This window comes from Numida meleagris, linkage group LGE64, assembly GCF_002078875.1.
Source record: "Numida meleagris isolate 19003 breed g44 Domestic line linkage group LGE64, NumMel1.0, whole genome shotgun sequence".
Lineage (NCBI taxonomy): Eukaryota > Metazoa > Chordata > Aves > Galliformes > Numididae > Numida > Numida meleagris.
This window is the reverse complement of record NC_034439.1, coordinates 137297-156282: the sequence shown is the minus strand read 5'-3', so window position 1 is coordinate 156282 and position 18986 is coordinate 137297. Positions and strand designations below refer to the sequence as shown.

Below are 18986 nucleotides of genomic sequence, written 5' to 3'. Positions count from 1 at the left end.
GGAGGTTGGGCATGCGCAGGACGTGCAGCGGGGTGGGCAGTGTCGTAGTTTCACGGCGCGCGTTTTAAGGGGGGGAAAGGTACAGTGTGCCCATTGTAAGTGTGAATTTAGTATTGAAACCAAGACATTATTCTCTCTCCGTCATGCTAAGCAGTTTTATTTAATGGAATGGAAACTGCTAGAGTATCTTTCCCACTGCCTTCTTGCTTCTGCTGCTGAATGAAGTGCGTGCCTGGGGAGCAGGGCACGCTGAGGAGGTGGAGGTGGTGAATGCCTTCTTTGCTTCAGTCTTTTCTGCTAAGACTGCTTGTAGGAAATCCCTGATGCTGGAGGTAAGAAATAGTCTGGAGAATGGAAGACTTCCCCTTGATCAGGGTGGATTCAGTCAGGGAGCATCCAGCTAAAATCAGCACGCACAAATCCATGGGCCATGATGGGATGCACCCACGTGCACTGAGGGAGCTGGCAGAGGTGATTGCTGAACTGCTCTCTATCATCTTTGGCAGGTCTTGGAGAATGGGAGAGGTGTCTGAGAACTGGAGGAAAGGCAATGTCACTTCAGTCTTCAGAAAGGGCAAGAAGGAGGATCCGGGAAACTATAGGGCAGTCAGCAGCACCAAGGGGAAATCATGCTTCCCCAACCTGGTAGCCTTCTATGATGCCATCACTGGCTGGGTAGATGAGGGGAGAGTAGTGGATGTTGTGTACCTTGACTTCAGCAAGGCTTTTAACTATATTCTATATTTTATGAGTGCTGCTCCAAAGTTAATGCCTCCTGGTTTAGTATGTTGGCCCGCGAAGTCAAAGGTGGATGTTAGTGGGATGGCAGTAGAGGCTGAACCTTCCCACCAGTATCCTGGTACATGTTGTTGCTGTGTGACAGATGGCAGCAGAGGATCAGTCTGTCAGAATGGCATCTGACAAAGAGCTGCATATGAAGCAAAGGCGCATCACTGAATTCCTCCATGTGGAAAAAAAGGCACCCACTGACATTCACTGATGCTTGCTGAATGTTTATGGAGACCAGACAGTGGATGTGAGCACAGCAAGTCAGTGGCTGGTACTTTTCAGCAGTGATGACAAATACAGTGTGTCACCTCTGCTTGTGCAGGTTTTGACAAGCATGGTATGCAGGCTCTTGTTCATCACTGGTGAAAATGCATAGCTAATGGTGGTGACTCTGCTGAAAAATAATGTTTAGTAGCTGAGAATTTGCTCTATCAATCAGGGTTACTGTGCTCATTGTATCTGTAGTAGTTTCCATGGAAATAAATAGGAGACATTACTTTTGGAGTGACCTTTGTGCTTCTGACCCAAGGCAATTCTTCACTCAGTGTGGGCCAGGCAAGCCAAAAGGTTGGACACCCATGGGTTATGGACTGACCTCCTGGAGAGGAGCTCTGCAGAGAAAGACCTGGGTTGGCCATGAGCCAGCAGTGTGCCCTTGTTGGAAAGGAGTCCAATGGTATTGTGGGGTGCGTTAGGGAGAGCGTGGCCAGCAGGGCAAGGGAAATTCTCCTTCCCCTCTACTCTGTGCTTCTGAGCCTGTTGCTGGAATACTGTGTCCAGTTCTGAGCTCCTCAGTTCAAAAAAGACAGAGATCTCTTAGAAAGAGTCCATTAGAGGGTCACAAGGATGATTAAGAACCTGGAGCATCTCCCATGCAAGGAACAGCTGAGTAACCTGGGACTCTTTGGTCTGGAGAAGTCTGAGAGGGGATCTCATCACTGTTTATAAATATCTAACATATGGGAGTCAAGTCAATGGGGGCAGACTCTTTTTGGTGGCAAGCAGCAATGGAACAAAGGGCAAGGGGCGGAAAATGGAATGCGGGAAGTTCCTTACTAACACAAGGAAGAACTTCTTTACTGTCAGAGTGACAGAGCGCTCTAACAGGCTGCCCAGAGAGGTTGTGGAGTCTCCTTCTCTGAGGATAAACAAAACTCATCTGGATGCCTACCTGTATGACCTACTGTTGGGTACGTGTTTTAGCAGGGATCTTGGACTCGATGATTTCTGGAGGTCCCTTCTAACCCCTACAATTCTGTGATTCCCTTTGATTTTTATCAACCCCGAAAGCATGAATGTTAGCTGTCAGAGAAATGCGCTGCTTTCTTTTCCTTTCTCTTCAACATTTTTTCATTCATCACCTTTGGAAGATGGATTTTGCAAAATTTCATTGTGAGAGCTGGAGGTGATTCACTTCTCAGACTGCTTGTTTCATTTGGTTGCAGACTTGCAATAAATTCCTACAGACTTGACAATGGAGGAGGTTTTTTTGCCCAGCTTTTCCTTTGTGTAGGTTTGGGACTGGAGTCAGTCACTGCACATGGACCAGTAGAGGCTGTGCAGGCTCCCAGAGATGGTTGTTTTGTGGAAGACCTCCAGCACGAACTGTTGGGTGAAGACGGTGTTGTTTCTTGAGTTGTAGAACATCAGTGTGAAGGAGAAGGCTTTGGACTCAAACAGCAGGGCTCCAGATACACCCCAAGCACTCAGATGCCGTTTCACAAAGATGCACATCAACCCTGGACGCGGGGCGGCTGATGGATGGTGATGGGGTTGTGAAGATTTCACCACTTTGGTGTAAATAGCTGTGGCAAGAGCAGAAAGATGCCGTAGCGTCACAAACTGGAAGGTTTCCATTTCCCCATTCATGAGGCTTCACTGGAAAGCTCCTCTTAAAACTTTTCAGGACAAGGGAATGATGATACAGGAGGAGCTGAGTGGCCTTGCCCTAGGTGAGGCACTCCTGTCCCTAACCAAGTCTACATCAGCAGTTTTCATAGAATCATAGAATATCCTTAGCTGCAATTTTCTATGATTCTGTGGGACCCAGAAGACCATTCATTCCAGCTCCTGGCTTCTCACAGGACTGCCCGAAATCCAAACCCTATATCTGTCCAAATGCTCCTTGAGCTCCAGCAGCTTGGTGTCATGACCACTGCCCTGAGCAGCCTGTTCCATGCCTACTGTCCTCTGGTGAAGAACCTTTTCCTAACACCTGCCTGACCCTCCCCTGGTACAGCTCCATGCAGTTCCCTTGAGTCCTGTCACTGTCACCAGAGAGCATAGGTCAATGCCTGTGCTTTTGCTGCCTGTAAGGAGCTGTAGACAGCCATGAGGAAGAGGTAGGCCCCCATGAGGGAGCTCTGTGCCACCATGAGGAAGCTATTTGACATAGTGAGGAAGCTGTAGGCCGCCATGAGGCCACCCCTCGGTCTCTCTTCTCTAGGCTGAACAAACCAAGAAACCTCAGCAGCTGCTATGTCATGCCTTCCAGCCCTTTCACTGACTTTGTTTCCCTTCTCTGGACACATTGTTCTTATATCATTCCTGATCCAACTTCGCTTAACATGGCTGAATGTGTGGTTTTGTAATTTGGGCTGCACTGAGACTGTGTGGGACCTGGATGACCCCCAGAGGAAGAGTAAGGCACCACAAAAGGGATTTCTTCCTATCCCTACAGTGTACTGAGTCAGCAGGTTGAATGTAGGCATCTGAAGGTGGTTAGAAAGCCTCCAAGTACCACGTTGGAAGTTGTAGGCTGCCATGAGGTGGCTGAAGGCTGTCATGAGGTCTCTGTCAGTCTCCCCTTCTTTGAGCCAAGCAAACCAAGAGATCTCAGCAGCTCCTTGTACTTCTTTCCCTCCAGACCCTTCCCCAATTTCATAGCACACCTTTGGGCACTCTCTAATAGTTTTATATCCTTGTGTCATGGAGCCCAAAACAGTACAAACAGTGCTTGAGGTGAAGCTGCACCTCCGAGGTTGGGGCATCCACAACTTCTCTGGGAAGCCTGATCCTGTGCCTCATCAGTAACGAACTTCCTCCTAACATCTGACCAAATTCTCCCTTCTTTTACCCTAAATCCATTCCCCTATGTACTAGACAAAATACCTCCAGGCCCCTTCCAGCCTTAAACCTTCCGTAATTCTGTGATCCCAGACACTGCCGCAAAAAGCGTGGTGGGAGCTTATGCAGTCTCCTTCTTCTTGTGTAAACAAGACTTGAACAACCAGGGCATTTGTCCAGCTCTGTCTTCCCTTTCTTTCCCTTTTTCCCCCTTTCTTTTCTTCTTTTTTTTTTTTGGCAAGATGTTCACAACAAGGCTGCATTGCTTCCTGTTGGCACCAGCCCAGGCCATGGATTCCTCTACCTCCATTCTGCTTCCTTGCACTCACTGAAGCTTTTATGGACCCTCTCCACCTGCCAGCACTCCATGCACACCTTATTTTTCTGCTCTCAAATTCATGCCCATGCTTCAGGGACCTCCTCGAGGTAAGGGCTGATGGCTGCCATACAGACCTGGGACTGCAGAGGGTCACACCTGTTTTGTTGGTGACCTCAATTCCCATGCTGCAGGATTGGGATGAGATGAGGAGGATCTGCTTGAGGGCTCTGCGCTTCTCCATGGGGTCAGGATGCTGGAAGATGGAGAGGAAAGAGACTCAAAAACACTGGAAAGCCTGAGGGAGAAGTGTAATAGGGCCTGGGGGTCTTGTTCATCTGTGGTGGGGACATTTAGGCACATATATATATTTTCATAAAAATCCAAGCAAAATTAAGTATAATTACTCATGACTGCTCAGCATGCAGGGGAGCATCTCAGCCATTCCACAAGCCCACTGCACAGCTCAGTGCTTGCAGCATTCAGCCGGGAGCCCCAGGGTAATTTCTGTTGTGTGTAGGATGGGATGGAGCTATGCCAAACATTGAAAAAAAAAAAAAAAAAAAGTAGAAAACAGTTTCCATTCTTGGACCAATCACTGCAGAGGGTGCTGGCATCGCAACTCAATACATTTCCCTGGAAGAGCTGTGTTCCCTAGCAGATGAGTTTTCCTCTTAGTGTATAACACAGCCCTTAATGCTGGAGCCAAAGTACATAAAGATAGCAAGGGATAATACTTAATAACAGCACAACTGCTGCGTTTGCTCCTGAAGCTTTGAGGAAAGGATGAGCCCAAAAAATTTCAGAGGAGATGAAAAGCAGAAAATCAAGGCAAGAAATGTGCAGTTGTGCAAGTTGAAGTGTTGCACATGGGATGTGTGCTTGTTTCAAGATACTTTGCTTTACACGCACAGGTGTCAAAACTTTGGCTTGCTTGGGCCACGTTGAGTGAAGAGGAATTGTCTTGGGCCTCATACACAAAAGTCGCTCTGAAGGTAATGCTTCCTGTCTATTTCCATGGAAACAACAACTGATACAAAGTGCACAATAATGCTATTTGTTAGGGCAAATTTTCAGCTAAAAGTCACTGTTTTTCAAGATTGTCACCGCTACTAAGTATGCATTTTCACTAGCAATGAACAAGAGCCTGCATGCCATGCTCATAAAAATCTGCACAAGTAGAGGTGACCACTGTCGCTGTCGTCACTGCTGAAATGCACCACCACTGCCTCCCTGTGCTCATATCCACCATTTGGTCTCCATAAACGTTCAGCAAGTGTCGATGAATGTTAGTGAGTACCTTTTTTTTTTTTCACATGTAGTAATTCAATTCCACCTCTGTGCTTCATACACACTTCCATGTCGGATGCCATTCTGTCAGACTGCCTCTGTGCTGCCAGCCCACCACCATCTGCCTCTGATGTTGTGGGCCAACATACTAAAACAGGAGGCATTACTATTGGTGCAACCCTAGTAAAATATAGAATAAAGTAGATGTACGTAAGTAAAAAAAACTTATTTTAATTTTTAATATTTTTATTAAAACAGTCAAAAGAAGAGAGAACAAAAACATGAAACTAGAGGGATATTTGACCTTGTGTTTGTGACATTCACGTATCAGTCTGGTTCAGTAGAAGCAGTATCAGTTCTTAGTGAGTTCTCAAGGTGCTCATCAGAGATTTTTGATGAAATGTTTCTCTTCCTGTGCTTCATCCTTGGCAATAGCTGCTCAAAATGTACATACTGCCAAAAGCAAAGACATGAATAAGGCGTTACTGTGAATCGAGGGATATTTCTCTCTTATAACAATCCGGTAAAGAGATGTGACCAGATTTTTGAGTTGAATGTCTGATTGCAGCTCTACACATTCCATTGGAAAATACACAGGTGATGTATTTATGCCAACTGAAAATGGAGTTGCAAATGTACCAAAAAACGGATGATTTTTTGGCAATCTTGAAACTCGGTCTCAAATTCTTTTACCAGAACCTCCCCGTGCCCTGCTTTCAGCCTTGACAGCCTTAATAGCACACTGCTGTTAGGTTGGTGCTGAGCAGCGGGTGCCTGGGGTGGGGAAGATCCACTGCCATGATGGTGTGGGGCTGGGGGCGGCCCCTTGTCGAGTTGGATGTGCCTGGCTGTATCATAATCAGGTTGGTCATGCATTAGTGCCCAGTGGGGCAGCATGGCCACTCTGTGTGTTCTTTGGAATTCTGTGCGATGTTGGATCCCTCCTCTCTGCCAGCTGTGAGGATACTGCATGGTTTGGTTAATTTAGGCAAAAAAAAGAAAGAAAGAGAATTTGGGGCAAAAGCAGGGAAAATGAGTGACAAGAATTGGAGCGGAGGCATTAAGGAACAAACACTGCTCCCTGTACCCCTTTTCTGGCAGGACTTAGGTCCTAGATTGTCTGACCCCTTTTCTCTTCCACGAAGACCCCCAAACCCTTGGCCAGGGCTTGCAGGGCCGGTGTCACAGCTGCCAAATCTCTGAGCTAGGGCACGGCAGCAGGACACGTCCTGTGCATCCCATGTCCCCTTGTTGGGCTGATGGTGCCATCCTGTGGCTACGGCTTCTTTCAACAACCCAGCTGACTCCAGACATACCTGAAATAGGGTTCTGATTCCTGAGAGGTTTATCTTAAAAGTAAACCACCTAAGTTTAGGAGAAGGAATGTCCAGCCGACCGAATGGGGCAGTTCAGCTGTTTAATGTGTTACCCTTCTGCAATGGCAGCTGTTGCTGGAATTCACTAACAATGGATCCCCATTTTAGATGCATCCCCATGAGAAATGCCATTTCAGCAGAGGCTCCTGCTCTGTATGCCCTGGCAAATTGGAAACTTGCTGCAATACCCCATTTCCAATTCTCATTTTCAGGTGAAAGCAAAAGCACTGCTAAACAAGGGACTGAGCAGATAGCAAAACAAGTTTCTTTTTGTTAGTTTTGAAAGCAGTTTGAGGTGCCTCATACGTCTAAAACTAAGCCAGCATCATGTACATGGGAAAGAAAGGATGTATTTGGTTCATAGTCACCCACACGCCAAAGCATCAAGATTTAGGAGGAACCAATAACATGCATAATCACCAAACTCACATACCTCTTTGCAAATACAAAGTGTCAGTCTCCCCAGCACATGAACAGGGCAGGGAAATGTGAGCTTGATTGTTTGCAGGTGATTCCAAGGGTGACCCAGCTCTTTGCGTGGAGTTTGCCAAGAGGCAAAGGATAACTCAGGGGTCGGTACTGGGGCCTGTCTTGTTCCATATCTTTATTGATGACCTGGATGAGGGCACTGAGAGCACCCTCAGTAAGTTTGCAGATGACACCAAGTTGGCAGGAAGCGTCGATCTGCCTGGGGGTAGCAAGGTCCTACAGAGGAATCTGGACAGGCTGAGGTTGAGGCCAAAGGGATGAGGTTCAACAAGGACAAGTGCTGGGTCCTGCACTTTGGCCACAACAACCCCAGGCAATGCTACAGGCTTGGGGCAGAATGGCTGGAAGACTGTGTAGAGCAAATGGTCCTGGGGATATTGGTCAGTGCTCTACTGAGCATGAGCCAGCAGTGTGCCCAGGTGGCCAAGAAGGCCAATGGCATCCTGGCTTGGATCAGATATAGTGTTGCCAGTAGGGGCACGGAAGTGATCATCCCTCTGTGCTCAGCCCTGGTGAGGCTGCAGCTCGAGTGCTGTGTTCAGTTTTGGGCCCATCAATACAAGAAAGACAGTGAGGCCCCAGAGTGTGTCCAGAGAAGGGCTATGAAGCTGTGAGGGGTCTGGAGGACAAGTCTTATGAGGAGTGGCTGAGGGAACTGGGATTGTTCAGTCTGGAGAAGGGAAGGCTCGGGGGAGACTTTATTGCTCTCTAATCCGCTGAAGGGAGGTTGTGGTTAGGAGGGAATCAGCCTCTTGTCCCATGTAACCAGTGATAGAAAGAGTAGGAATGGCCTCCAGTTATGCCTGGAGAGTTTCAGGTTGGGTGTTGGGAAAAACAGGTTCTCTGTGAGAGTGGTCAGGCACTGTAATGGGCTGCCCAGGGAGGTGGTGGAGTCACCGTCCCTGGTGGTGTTCCAGAAACTTTTAGATGTTGTACTGAGGGACATGGCTTAGAGGGAAATACTGGTGGTAGGTGGTGGTAGGTGGACGGTTGGACTGGATGATGTTGGAGGTCTTTTCCAACCTTGGTGATTCTAAGATTCTGTGATTGTTTGACAACTGAGATACAAAGCGCTCAGAGGAGGGAATAAAAAGAAATGCAGGTGGAAAAATAAAATAAATGAAGGAGGAATGCAGAAAGTGCAAGAGCAGGAAGTGTTTGAGAAGCCAATCCAAAACCAGGCAAGCTTGCCAGTATCCACAGTCAGAGGAGGTCCTTGGTATCACAGTAGCTGTGCTGTCAAAACCAGCAGCATATTCATATAACCCCACACTGTATCATTTCTGGTGAGATCAGTGGAAAAAAAAGGAAATTAAAAAAAAAAATCTCTTTTCCTTTCAGTTCCAAACCTGATATTGACATTTTTGGTGCTTTATTTATTTTAAATTTCCACTCAACTTGATATCTTTGGAGCAGAAGCAATGGGGTGATTGCACAGGCTCCTTGAAAGTGTGATTTTTATTTCTCTCTAGCACGAATGCTTTTTCTTCCATGAGACTTGACTCCTCTATCACTAATTAATTAATTACTTTTAAATTAAAACAGTGATTTAAATTAACTCCCTTAATTGATTTAAAGGAATTCTCATTACTTTGAATTCAGGTTTCGTTGGACATGGTTGCAGTTTCTTTCTAAATTCTTAAACTTTTTATTCACACGTCATCATTCTGTTCTGAAAGGCTAGTGAGCATTAAATTATTCATAGCTCTGAAATGCTTCTCAATTTCTGTTAATCGTGATATAAGAACTATAATTTCAAATTGTTGCATGCTGATATTTTTACTTGAAAACTTTGACAATTACAGTTTTTGCCTTTAACATAGAAAGACTTGGCTGCAGTCTGATATCCTTTCCTTTACTTTTTGTTTCTTTTGCTCCTGAAGCATGGATGATTTATTAATAAGAAAAATTCAAAATATCTTCAACTTACTATTGTCTTTTTCAGTGTTCTCCATCCCTTAACTCATCAAACACTGTTGATAGTATTTTAATACCTTTAAAATATGAGGAAGCATGTATTTCCAGAATAGACATGATGAATTTATTCTTTAACTAGATAATATACACAAAATTAATATGCTTACAAATGTACTAATTGCCCAATTTCTTAATGACCATTTAGGCTAGTGTATTTTCTCTTTGGAGGTAGGCAAGCCTACAGTCATTAATTAGCCACGAATTATAAAAGGACAGGCAGATCTTCTTCAGGTAAAGTTGTGGAGTCTCCCTTGGACTGCAATGGAAAAACAATTATTTGTAATATTTTGTGGCTTTCCTTGTAGCTTTTGGTTTAGTTGAAATTGTGTCTCAACTCCGAGCAACAAAGGGGTTAATTGCGTTTATTACTCCCACTGTGCCTGTGGTTGGTTAACATTCCTCTTTGAAGTGTTTAAACATTTCTTAATCCCATTTTCTCTTGTTTACTTTGAAAACAAAATGCAGTCAGAAGGGAAATTGCTGTTTTAGTTGTTTGTCTTAAAAGCTGTCTGTCTTGTGCAGTCAAAGAAAATATTTAGTACTTCTCAAACATTTTTCACACACATTATGTATTTGATTTACTTTTTGATCTACTTAATCAGCGCATTGTGGTACACAAAGTTGTCTAACTACTATTTTTTTTTTCCCAAGGAAAATCTTACTGGATTCCTTCAGTATAGAAAATACTTTTAATTTAACATATGACCACGTGGCTGTCTTGTTACAAGGAGTATTGCTTGGGTTTTGCTTGCTTCTAATTAATGGCATTAAACAGCCTTGTCCTTGGATGTACAGAGGCCATATAATGCTGCACTGGGGGAAGAACTTCTCCTCTTCCTCTCCCTTTAATGCTGTTCCAAAGGTTTCTCATTTGCCATAAGAGAAAGGCTCAAGTGCTTGTGTGCTTTTCAGAGTAGCTGAGGGAAATATAAATGGTAAGAAATGCGGACCCTACAGGAAGAAGCCTTTACTGTTTTTTTTTGTATATGTTTTTGAAGGAAACTGGAGAGTTCCATGATAAAACATAAGGGCATAGAAGACAAGTGTGGTTCTTGTAGTGGATTCGGGGCAGAGGACACACGGGACTAGCTTTGCTCACTGATTTGCAGGAAAGGGGTGGCTGTTGGACTTTGGATCTTGTTAATCATTGCTCCAGAATGGCGCAACAAGGAAACCTTTTTCCTCCCCTTTTTATTCTCCCTCCAGCTTCTGGAAGCAGAGCAAAGCTGTATTTTGTGTAGAAAGCAGGGAGTTTGGGGTTTCCAGCTGCTCGTGTCTCCCTGGTTGTCCAGGATCTTGCTAAGATAGCTGCTACGCACCCATCCCAGCTGTGAGGGCAGGTAAACACATGGGGCAGCAAGGGAGGGGGAGGAAAGGTTGACCCCTTAGCAGAGATGTAGCCTTAGGGCTCCTTAATTGCCCTATAAACCTTCATGTGAATTTCCATAAGGAACGATTGGAGAGTATCTGAGTGTGTTATCGTGTAACACAGAGCTCTTCTGATGTTTGGGAAATGGAATTACTCCTCTTTGGGACTTGTTATGCAGGAAGAAATTTCCTATCTTGAGTTCAGTGCCCTGTCCCTCTCCCTCCCCATTATAGGGCTGCAGAGCTGCAGCACCCAGTTCTCATCCAAGCACGATGCCGGTGCACTACGTGACATACAAAGGCATTAAATTCCCTCCTGCCTACAACTCCGTGCACAGCTTGAGTTTTGCCCACAACGAGTTCCTGGTGCGGGACGATGACGTCTTCAACATCACCTACCCTAAATCTGGTACCACAGGGATGGCCAAGGGAGGACAGAGAGTCTGGGATAGGTTTTGTGGGGAGATCTATGGCAGAAGGTCTGTGGGGTTTTGGAAGCAGTTCAGCTGTTGTTGAGAAGGTGAATCTTCTCTTGTGATGGGAACAGGAATGTTTTGGTTGATAGATATATATACATATATATTTATAGCACAGTGGTTGTGCACGGGCGAGGAGGCAGTTTCTTCAGGGGGAAGAGACTTGGCGGTGACATTGCTGCTGAGTTCCACACATCCTTAAGCCCTGGGTAAATCCTTTGCTCTATATCTCTGCTGTACCTGGTAGGCACCGTGTGGATGACTGAGATCCTGAGCCTCATTCGCAGCCATGGCCACCCCAGCTGGAGCCAAACTGTCCTCAATTCTGACCGCATGCCTTGGTTCTCAACCCGCCTGGGTCTGGAGGCAGCCCTCAGCTACCCCTCACCTCGCCTGCTGACCTGCCACCTCCCCAGGCACATCTTCCCCAAGTCCTTCTCCCATTCCACTGCCAAGGTGGGATCATAGAATCCAACATATGTCCAAATATATATGCCATCGTGGGGTGGATATTCATGCAGCACCTGAAGGGGAGGCTGGGAGGACCATTGCCCATCATCTGGGAAACACTGGAATGATGGGACCTTGGGTGAGGACCTTGGTAGGGTATTCTACACACCCTCCAAATGGAAATGTGGAAGCCATCATCTCACAGCTGCACCTTTGGATCTTCTGAGGAGTCTTCAGTGGCTCTAGGGAGCCTATGTGCTCCTCAGTCCTTGCCCAAAGTCTACATTATTGAGTCTAGCACAGAGTTGATCCTCCTTTGACAGACCCTTCCATTTACAGATCTACCCCAGTGCCATAGCCTGCAATTTGTCTTCCCCTACTCTGAGCATCTTACTCCTGTATGCACTCTCCCCTAGGTTATCTACACCGTACGGGATCCTCGAGATGTTGTTGTCTCCTATTTCTACTTCTGCAAGATGTGCAACAGCTATGAGGACCCCGTGTCCTTTGAGCAGTTCTTGAGGGACTTTCTCAATGGAGAGTGTGAGTGTGGTTTGTGGTTGCTTACTGCATGTTGGGGGTTCCCTGTCACCTCCATCTCTAGAAACTTTTCCTGTGGTCCACTGATGATGCCTGTGAAACATAAGCAGAAAGGTGACTGGAGAAGACCCCATTGCTCATCTGTAATAGCTGAACCTCCCAGTCCCACCTGCTTTCTGGATGCTGTTGCTCAATCTTGCATCATGTCTGCCTTCTCCCAGTCTAATGAGGACCCTCCTCTACCCTGCACACCTCCTGCCCTGCCCTGATCACCTCATAGACTTGCTGCCTTTTGTCTCCCGTCAGTGCCCCATGGCTCCTGGTTTGAACATGTCCAAGGCTGGATGCAGATGAAGGACAAGGAGAATTTCTTCTTCATCACCTATGAAGAGCTGAAACAGGTAGTGACCTTGGCAGACCCAACAGCTCCAAATGTGCTGATGCGTCACCCTCGATGGTAACAGGATTATTCTGTGTCCCTAAGGATCTGCAATGCAGTGTGCGACGCCTCTGCCATTTTTTGGGAAAGAATTTAGATGATGATGCTATCTCCTCAGTAGTCCAAAATGCCTCCTTCACAGCCATGAGGCAGAACCCGATGTGCAGCTCCATCTTGCTCCCCACAGACATCATGGACCAGACCAAAGGCCAGTTCCTGAGGAAAGGTGAGCAGAGGGGGCCCCATCAATGTGCTGGGTTTTGGTGTCACCATGGGAGCACTGGAGAGGATCAGGAGGACAGCAGCACAGGAACTTAGGTTAGAGGAGCTGGGTCCGTGGGGATGGCTACTCATTTTGGACAGCGCTTCAGGGTGGTAACTGCACCCAAAAACTGAGCAGGAAGGAGGACTGTGCAGTGGTGTGTACTCTGAAACAGAAATATTACTTCCTCAGGCATCTGTGGGGACTGGAAGAACCATTTCACAGTGGCACAGAGCGAGACCTTCAACAGAATCTACCAGGAGAAGATGCAGGGATTGGACATGGCCTTTCCTTGGGACAGAAATCAGGATCCAGACCTAAATGAGGCCAGGTGAGCAATGGGTATAAGCTGACTATTGGCAACTGGTGTAACTGGTTGCTGTTGGACATAAGGAGTTGGATCCAGAGGTACAAATAGGTGCAACATGGAGCAGAGCATCTTGTTTGGTAGCTGCAACCAGCTGAGATGTTTCCCTGAGGCTGCAGGAGAGCAGCAGAGAAAATGGGGAGGGGAGATGAATGCAGAGGTGTCCTTTATATTTCCAGTTCCCAGTACATGAGCTCTGTGAAGCCATAGTGTTTGTCGAAGCACGATGTAGGCTGTCATGTCTGGCTGTTGCACAGGATTAAAATCACAGGAACGAGTGTCCGTACAAGACAGTGTTGGCATTGCACCTCTGTTGATCTATCTTCATTGAGATTAAATCAAGTGATGAGTTTTAAGGAAGCAAAGCCAACTGCGTGCTGTATCATGGGGATTTAACAGCTCAGCCTTGAAACTGAATGGGGAAAATGTGTTGCAGAACAGGAACTACCTAAGGATCATGGCCAAGTGCATCACAGATAGTCAGACTTCAATAGACTTCTTAATGTGAAACCCAACAGAAGGACTTAGGGAAATCAAAGAAGGGGAAGACCTTTTGTGGATCTTGGCTTAGACATGGTTCTGTGACGTGTGTATCCCCAAGGCTCCACAGAGCCTACACGGAAGCTCAGCTCGTTGCAAGTGCCAAAATACAGCTTGTAAAATACCCACAGCTTTGCTTCCTGGACATTCATTCAGAGGCACTTGGGCATGACTCCAGCCTTGGCCAGATACCACCTGGTCTATCCAGCAACAGAAACTCATCCCATGGACAGAGAGCAGTGCCTTTCCATACTGGTGGTATTGGCATGTCTGTGTTGTGAAATCTCATAGCCAGAAGATGACCTGACTTAAGGAAAGACTACTAACCCTGTTGGCAGTGCAGACTGACTTGTGTTTATGGTGCACCCATTCATGCCCAACACATTCTCCTTAATGACCCTCAGTGTGGGAGCTTAAACATAGAGAGGAAGGACATGTGGCACAGCATTAGAAGGTGCCTCCAAAACCATGGTCAAAATTGTTTCCTCTTACATAAACTACAGCCAAATTACCCTGTTTGTGTGCCAGTTGCCTTATTTGTGTGTTTGCATTTGAGCTATGTGTGATGCATTCTACACTTAGCATGACACTGCTCTCCCACCACTCTGCTAACATGGCGGGTTTGAGTCAGTGCCTTAGCTGGGCTTTTTTACAAACTGATTAGCAAGCACCCTGTGGTGCAACATACCATATTCATAACCTGATTAAGATGTCTTAAGTGCTGTGTGGTGTCTCCAGTATCATTCGGTGCACATATGGCACCCACTTTGCCTTTAGAGATATCAAAGCATTAGGTAGAGGCCAGGTGCAATGCTTTGCGGTGCATAGAAAGGCCTTCAATTCAATATAAGACCACTGAAAGGCTTTGTTGGCTTCAGGAAACAAAGTTTTAAGCCTCTGAAACTCGTTTTCCAGCAGGAGAAGAGCCTAAAGAAAATGCAGCAAATACATATGTTCCAGCAAAAGAGTTCGCTTCATGATTGCTCTTTCTCCTCTTAACTCACTCCTAAATGCAGGGTCTTCATGAACACGTAGAAACTAAAATCTGTGCTCAGGTGCTTTTGCGGCCTCCAGAGGGAGAATGCAAGTAGAGCATGACTCACTTGTGTTAGGATGTATCTCCTTGGATACATGGAGATCATTGTTTGTATTTATTTTATACCCTTGCATGTTCTCTCCTCAGATCCACCATCTGCAGTTATAAATTTTGCCTTGTGATAATGTACAGATGTCAGGTTCCAAATGAGATTTCTCTTTAATAACTTGTTTCAGTTCTCACATCCAATCTTTATCCCATAGAAAATAGCCTTGATAGGCTTCATAAAATCCCATTATCTCAAATATTTTGATCTGAAAAGCACAGCAAATCTATTGGAAGGATGTAGAGTGAAGAGTATCTCCAAAACAAGCACTGGGAAGAATAAGCATAGCTATCTAGGTGCTCTGTGTGATACTAACCCTTAGAAGTTTGGGTATAAGCCCTTTCCCACCTTGGCTGCACAAAGCCACACCCTTCTCGGTATATCCCAGTATATTCCAATTCCCCTCCAGTTCTGATGGCGAAAGGACAAATGTCTGATTTTTTTACAGTATGAATGCCAATGATACTGAAGCTGGATCCTCAGAAGACAGAGATGATGTTCTTAGAAGACAGCATAGGCTCTGATTATCATTGGAGAAATTGATCACCTGGTTAAAGAAACGAGAGATCTTTGTTGTCCCATGTTGAGAACAGTCTGATAGCGATGATGCTAAAGCAGCCAAAGTCACTGATTTCCCTGGTGTGAACAGACTGGACAAAAGTATGGCTGCAGGAAAATCAAGACATTTAGCTATTTTTCCATAGACTCCTGTATGGAGCTTTGTTTTGGATTTTTGATGAAAATAGAGCTGATTTCACACTGGTGTTTTTGTTGCTGCTGAGCTCTTCCTTTCATCCACCAAGCAGTAATTCTTATCATACAAGGAGATCAAGTTAGTAAGATGGGACTTTCCCTTGATGAATCCATGCTGGTTATGACTGACAAAAACAATCTTCTTTACGCTCCTTTCAACAGCAGCCAGTACAGTCTTCTCCATTACTTTTCTGAGGACTGCGGTTGGATGGACAGTTCTGTAGTTTCCTGAGGTTAATTGGGCAGTCTGTAGTTCCCCAGATCTTCCCTCATACCACATTTGCACTTTGCCTTTAGTGAATTGTTGAGAGAAATCCATTTGTATCATCTGCTGACTCCTTTGGAACTCTGGGATGAATTTCATCAGGTTCCATGGGCTTAGGTACATTGAGCTGATGCAACAGGACCCTTACAGTTTCAGAGGCCACAAAAGGAAAATCACTGCTCCCTTAATCATGGTCCTGAAACTCAGAGACCGTCATTTCTATTTAATACCCAAGAACCCATTAGTACTAAAAATGGAGGAAATAAAAAGAAGTATCCTTCAGAAGGACAAAATCAGGCCAAGGTTCTAAGACAGAGTATGACAGAATGGCATATTGGGTCAAAATTAGAGAGGCAAGGGTGCAAAATGAGATAGGTAGAGCAGCGAGTATAGCAGGTAACAACAATCCATTGCAAAACCACATTTACAAGATGGGAAAGAGTACGGAAAGAGTTTATCAGTAATGCAGCGAGGAAGGGAAGCTAGTGAAAGTGTGTGCAAACTGAGCTGAAGTGTTGAATCTTTTCCACTTTCATTTTTGCTAAAATTCTTATTATGACACAACTGAAATGATTTCTAGGAATGAGAAACATGGAAGACAAGTTGAAATACTGAATGCACACTTAGGAAAGACAGATATTTTGATCTGAATTTAAAATCACAATCCTTTCCAAAATCACAATTAAATATTTGGGGAAATGGCAACGGTCATCTTTAACGGTGCTTGTGAGATGGGGAGGTACCAGGTTCTGGTTGGTTTGATCTAGTGTGTGTGTTTAGAAATGAATGAATGAATAAATGAATGAATGAATAAGAAAGAAAGAGTAAACATGATCGAGAGAAGATGGAAGAAAGGGAAGGAGGGAGGGAAGAAAGCAGGCAACTCTGGTTGATTTTAGAAGATTCAGTCTAAATTCAATTCCCAGAAAATACTGAGCAGAAATCCAGTGCTTCTGTTTGTAGTCACACAGAAGATAATATGCTACCAGTTATCAGCAAACATCGGTTTGTTTAATTTAACTATCAAGCAAGCAATCAGTTCTACAAATACAAAGTGGGAATTACTGGCCAAACTCTCACAGGCAGACAGAAGCTTAGGATCAGTATCAAAGCACAACAGAATCAATAACATCTGGGTATTGCGAAAAAAACAAACTTCACCTGAAATGTCTGGAACAAGAAGTCTCATTTGTGAGTAAAACGAGTGACTCTCATCTTCTCAACAGCTCTAAGATCTCTCCTGCATATCAGTGGCTGGGTGTAGGCATCAGCCTTCAAGAAGGGTGTTGTCCAGCTGTTGTCCAGGTGTTGGCCTGCTTGAGACCGACCATGAGGGAGGCAGCGACAGCTATCAGAACATACGAAACAGGGTAGAGATGGAGAGGTTAACAGTCTGATGGAAGGACAAACCCTAAAGCTAAGCAAAGAGATGTGAGCAGTCTTCAAATGCTGAGACAGCTCAGCTGCTCTGAGCTGGATGTGATGGTATACAGACTTGCTATGAAACGTAATGTGAACATGAATGATGTGTTGCAAATAGACCCTGGGTTGCACACTCTAAGCAGAGGAGTACATCAGAGATGCACTAATTCCATCTAATGGAATTAGTTTTAGATTAATTAATAGATGCACTTATTTCCATCTAATGCACATTCCAGGTAAAAGACATCCTTGTGTAACTTCTGCAACAGTATTTCCTTTCTGAACAGATATCTCCAGTACAGGTGTCTGAGTCCAAAAACTGAAATCATCCAGCTCTGGGGAGTGACTGATGATGTCTGCTGAGCATGCAAGGTATCTACATGCATTTTCCAATCGCAAAAGTTGGCATGAGGAAGATCCCACACATAAGAGCAGCATCAGCATATCCCTGCAGCATCGTGTCTCTTCCTGGCCATGGGTGATCCATCCCCATAGGGGACCTGGGAGAGGAACCTTATGAGGCTGGGTAGAGGATCCTTATGATTTTCAACATGGGCAAGGATGGAGTCCTACACCAGGGGAGGAATAACTGCACATATCTGTACAGGTTAGTGGATGTCCTGCTGGAAAAGAGCTCTGTGGAGAAGGACCTGGGCATCCCAGAGGCCATGAGCCAGCAGTGAGCCCTTGTGGCCAAGAAGGTCAATGGTATTCTGGGGTGCATTACAAAAAGCATGACCAGCTGGGGAGGGAGACGATCCTCCCGTTCTACTCTGCCCTGGGGAGGCCCCATCCCAAATGTTGAGTCTGGTTCTGTGCTCCTCAGTTCAAGGCAAACTGGGAATTACCACAGAATCATGGAATAGAATCTTTTGAGTTGGAAGGGACCCCTAAAGGTCATCTCGTCCAACTCCCCTGCAATGAACAGGGACGTCTACAGTTCAGTCAGGTTGCTCAGAGCCTGGGCCAGCCTGATTTTGACTGTAGCCAGGGGTGGAGCATCCACCACTTCTCTGTGCAACCTGTTCCAGTGCCTCACCACCCTTACTGTAAAAGACTTCTTCTTTATATCCAATCTGAATCTCCTCTCTTTTAGTTTGAAACCATTTCTCCCTGTTCTGTCAAAGCACACCTTGCTAAAGAGTCTGTCCTCTCTTGTGTAAACTCCTCTAGGGTGCCCACCTAAGCAGGGATGTTGGACAAGATGATCTCCAGAGGCCCCTTCCAACCTCTATGATTCTTTGATTCTGTGGGAAACTGCTGCTTGTCACTCTAGCATCCCCAAGACCGGGAGAATGAACTGAACACTGAACACAGACAAACAGTGGCACAGAATTTCATAAATGTTTCCTTCCTCTTGGGACAAATGTGAGAGAAAAAGTGGAAATAAAAAGAAAAAAAACCTCTTCATAAAAGTTTCTGCATTTTCCACCAGAAAATGTTGTTTCTGAATGAATGGCAAGGCATGAATTTCACTTTCCCAGCTCTGCCTTGGCATTAGTACACTATTCCTGCCTGGAAGGTTGCACAAAATTCCATCTGTGCCTCCATTGCTGCCATTGATGGTCCAGAACCAGCTCAGCTGAGAGGACTTGTTTGCTCATCAGATTCCTGAAACAGTCCAATTTCACAATCCTACAGCCTACGTGATGCCAATGG

The 18986-nt window shown here is 45.4% G+C and overlaps 1 protein-coding gene across 4 annotated transcripts; it reads left to right on the top strand.

Annotated features, from left to right (window-relative positions):
* On the top strand, window positions 21–18633 carry LOC110390406 (sulfotransferase family cytosolic 2B member 1-like). 4 transcript variants are annotated; one of them, XM_021381711.1, is made up of 8 exons: window positions 7968–10643; window positions 10906–11080; window positions 11395–11603; window positions 12014–12140; window positions 12444–12538; window positions 12622–12802; window positions 13031–13169; window positions 15336–16734. In XM_021381711.1, the coding sequence occupies exons 2-8, from the start codon at window positions 10945–10947 to the stop codon at window positions 15409–15411; spliced, it is 963 nt and encodes a 320-aa protein (XP_021237386.1). In that variant the 5' UTR covers window positions 7968–10643; window positions 10906–10944; the 3' UTR covers window positions 15412–16734. The 4 variants fall into 4 exon arrangements, with proteins under 4 accessions (XP_021237389.1, XP_021237386.1, XP_021237388.1 ...); XM_021381714.1 differs by lacking the exons at window positions 7968–10643; window positions 10906–11080 and adding an exon at window positions 21–332; XM_021381713.1 differs by lacking the exon at window positions 15336–16734 and adding an exon at window positions 18501–18633 and having other exon boundaries at window positions 7968–11080.

What these genes read in the sequence shown, in the direction of transcription:
- LOC110390406 (XM_021381711.1), top strand. Translation starts at nt 10,945, where the DNA reads ATGCCGGTGCACTACGTGACATACAAAGGCATTAAATTCCCTCCTGCC. An exon ending in CCTATGAAGAGCTGAAACAG is followed by an intron (nt 12,539 to 12,621) that starts GTAGTGACCTTG and finishes TGTGTCCCTAAG; the next exon opens with GATCTGCAATGCAGTGTGCG. An exon ending in AGGCCAGTTCCTGAGGAAAG is followed by an intron (nt 12,803 to 13,030) that starts GTGAGCAGAGGG and finishes TTACTTCCTCAG; the next exon opens with GCATCTGTGGGGACTGGAAG.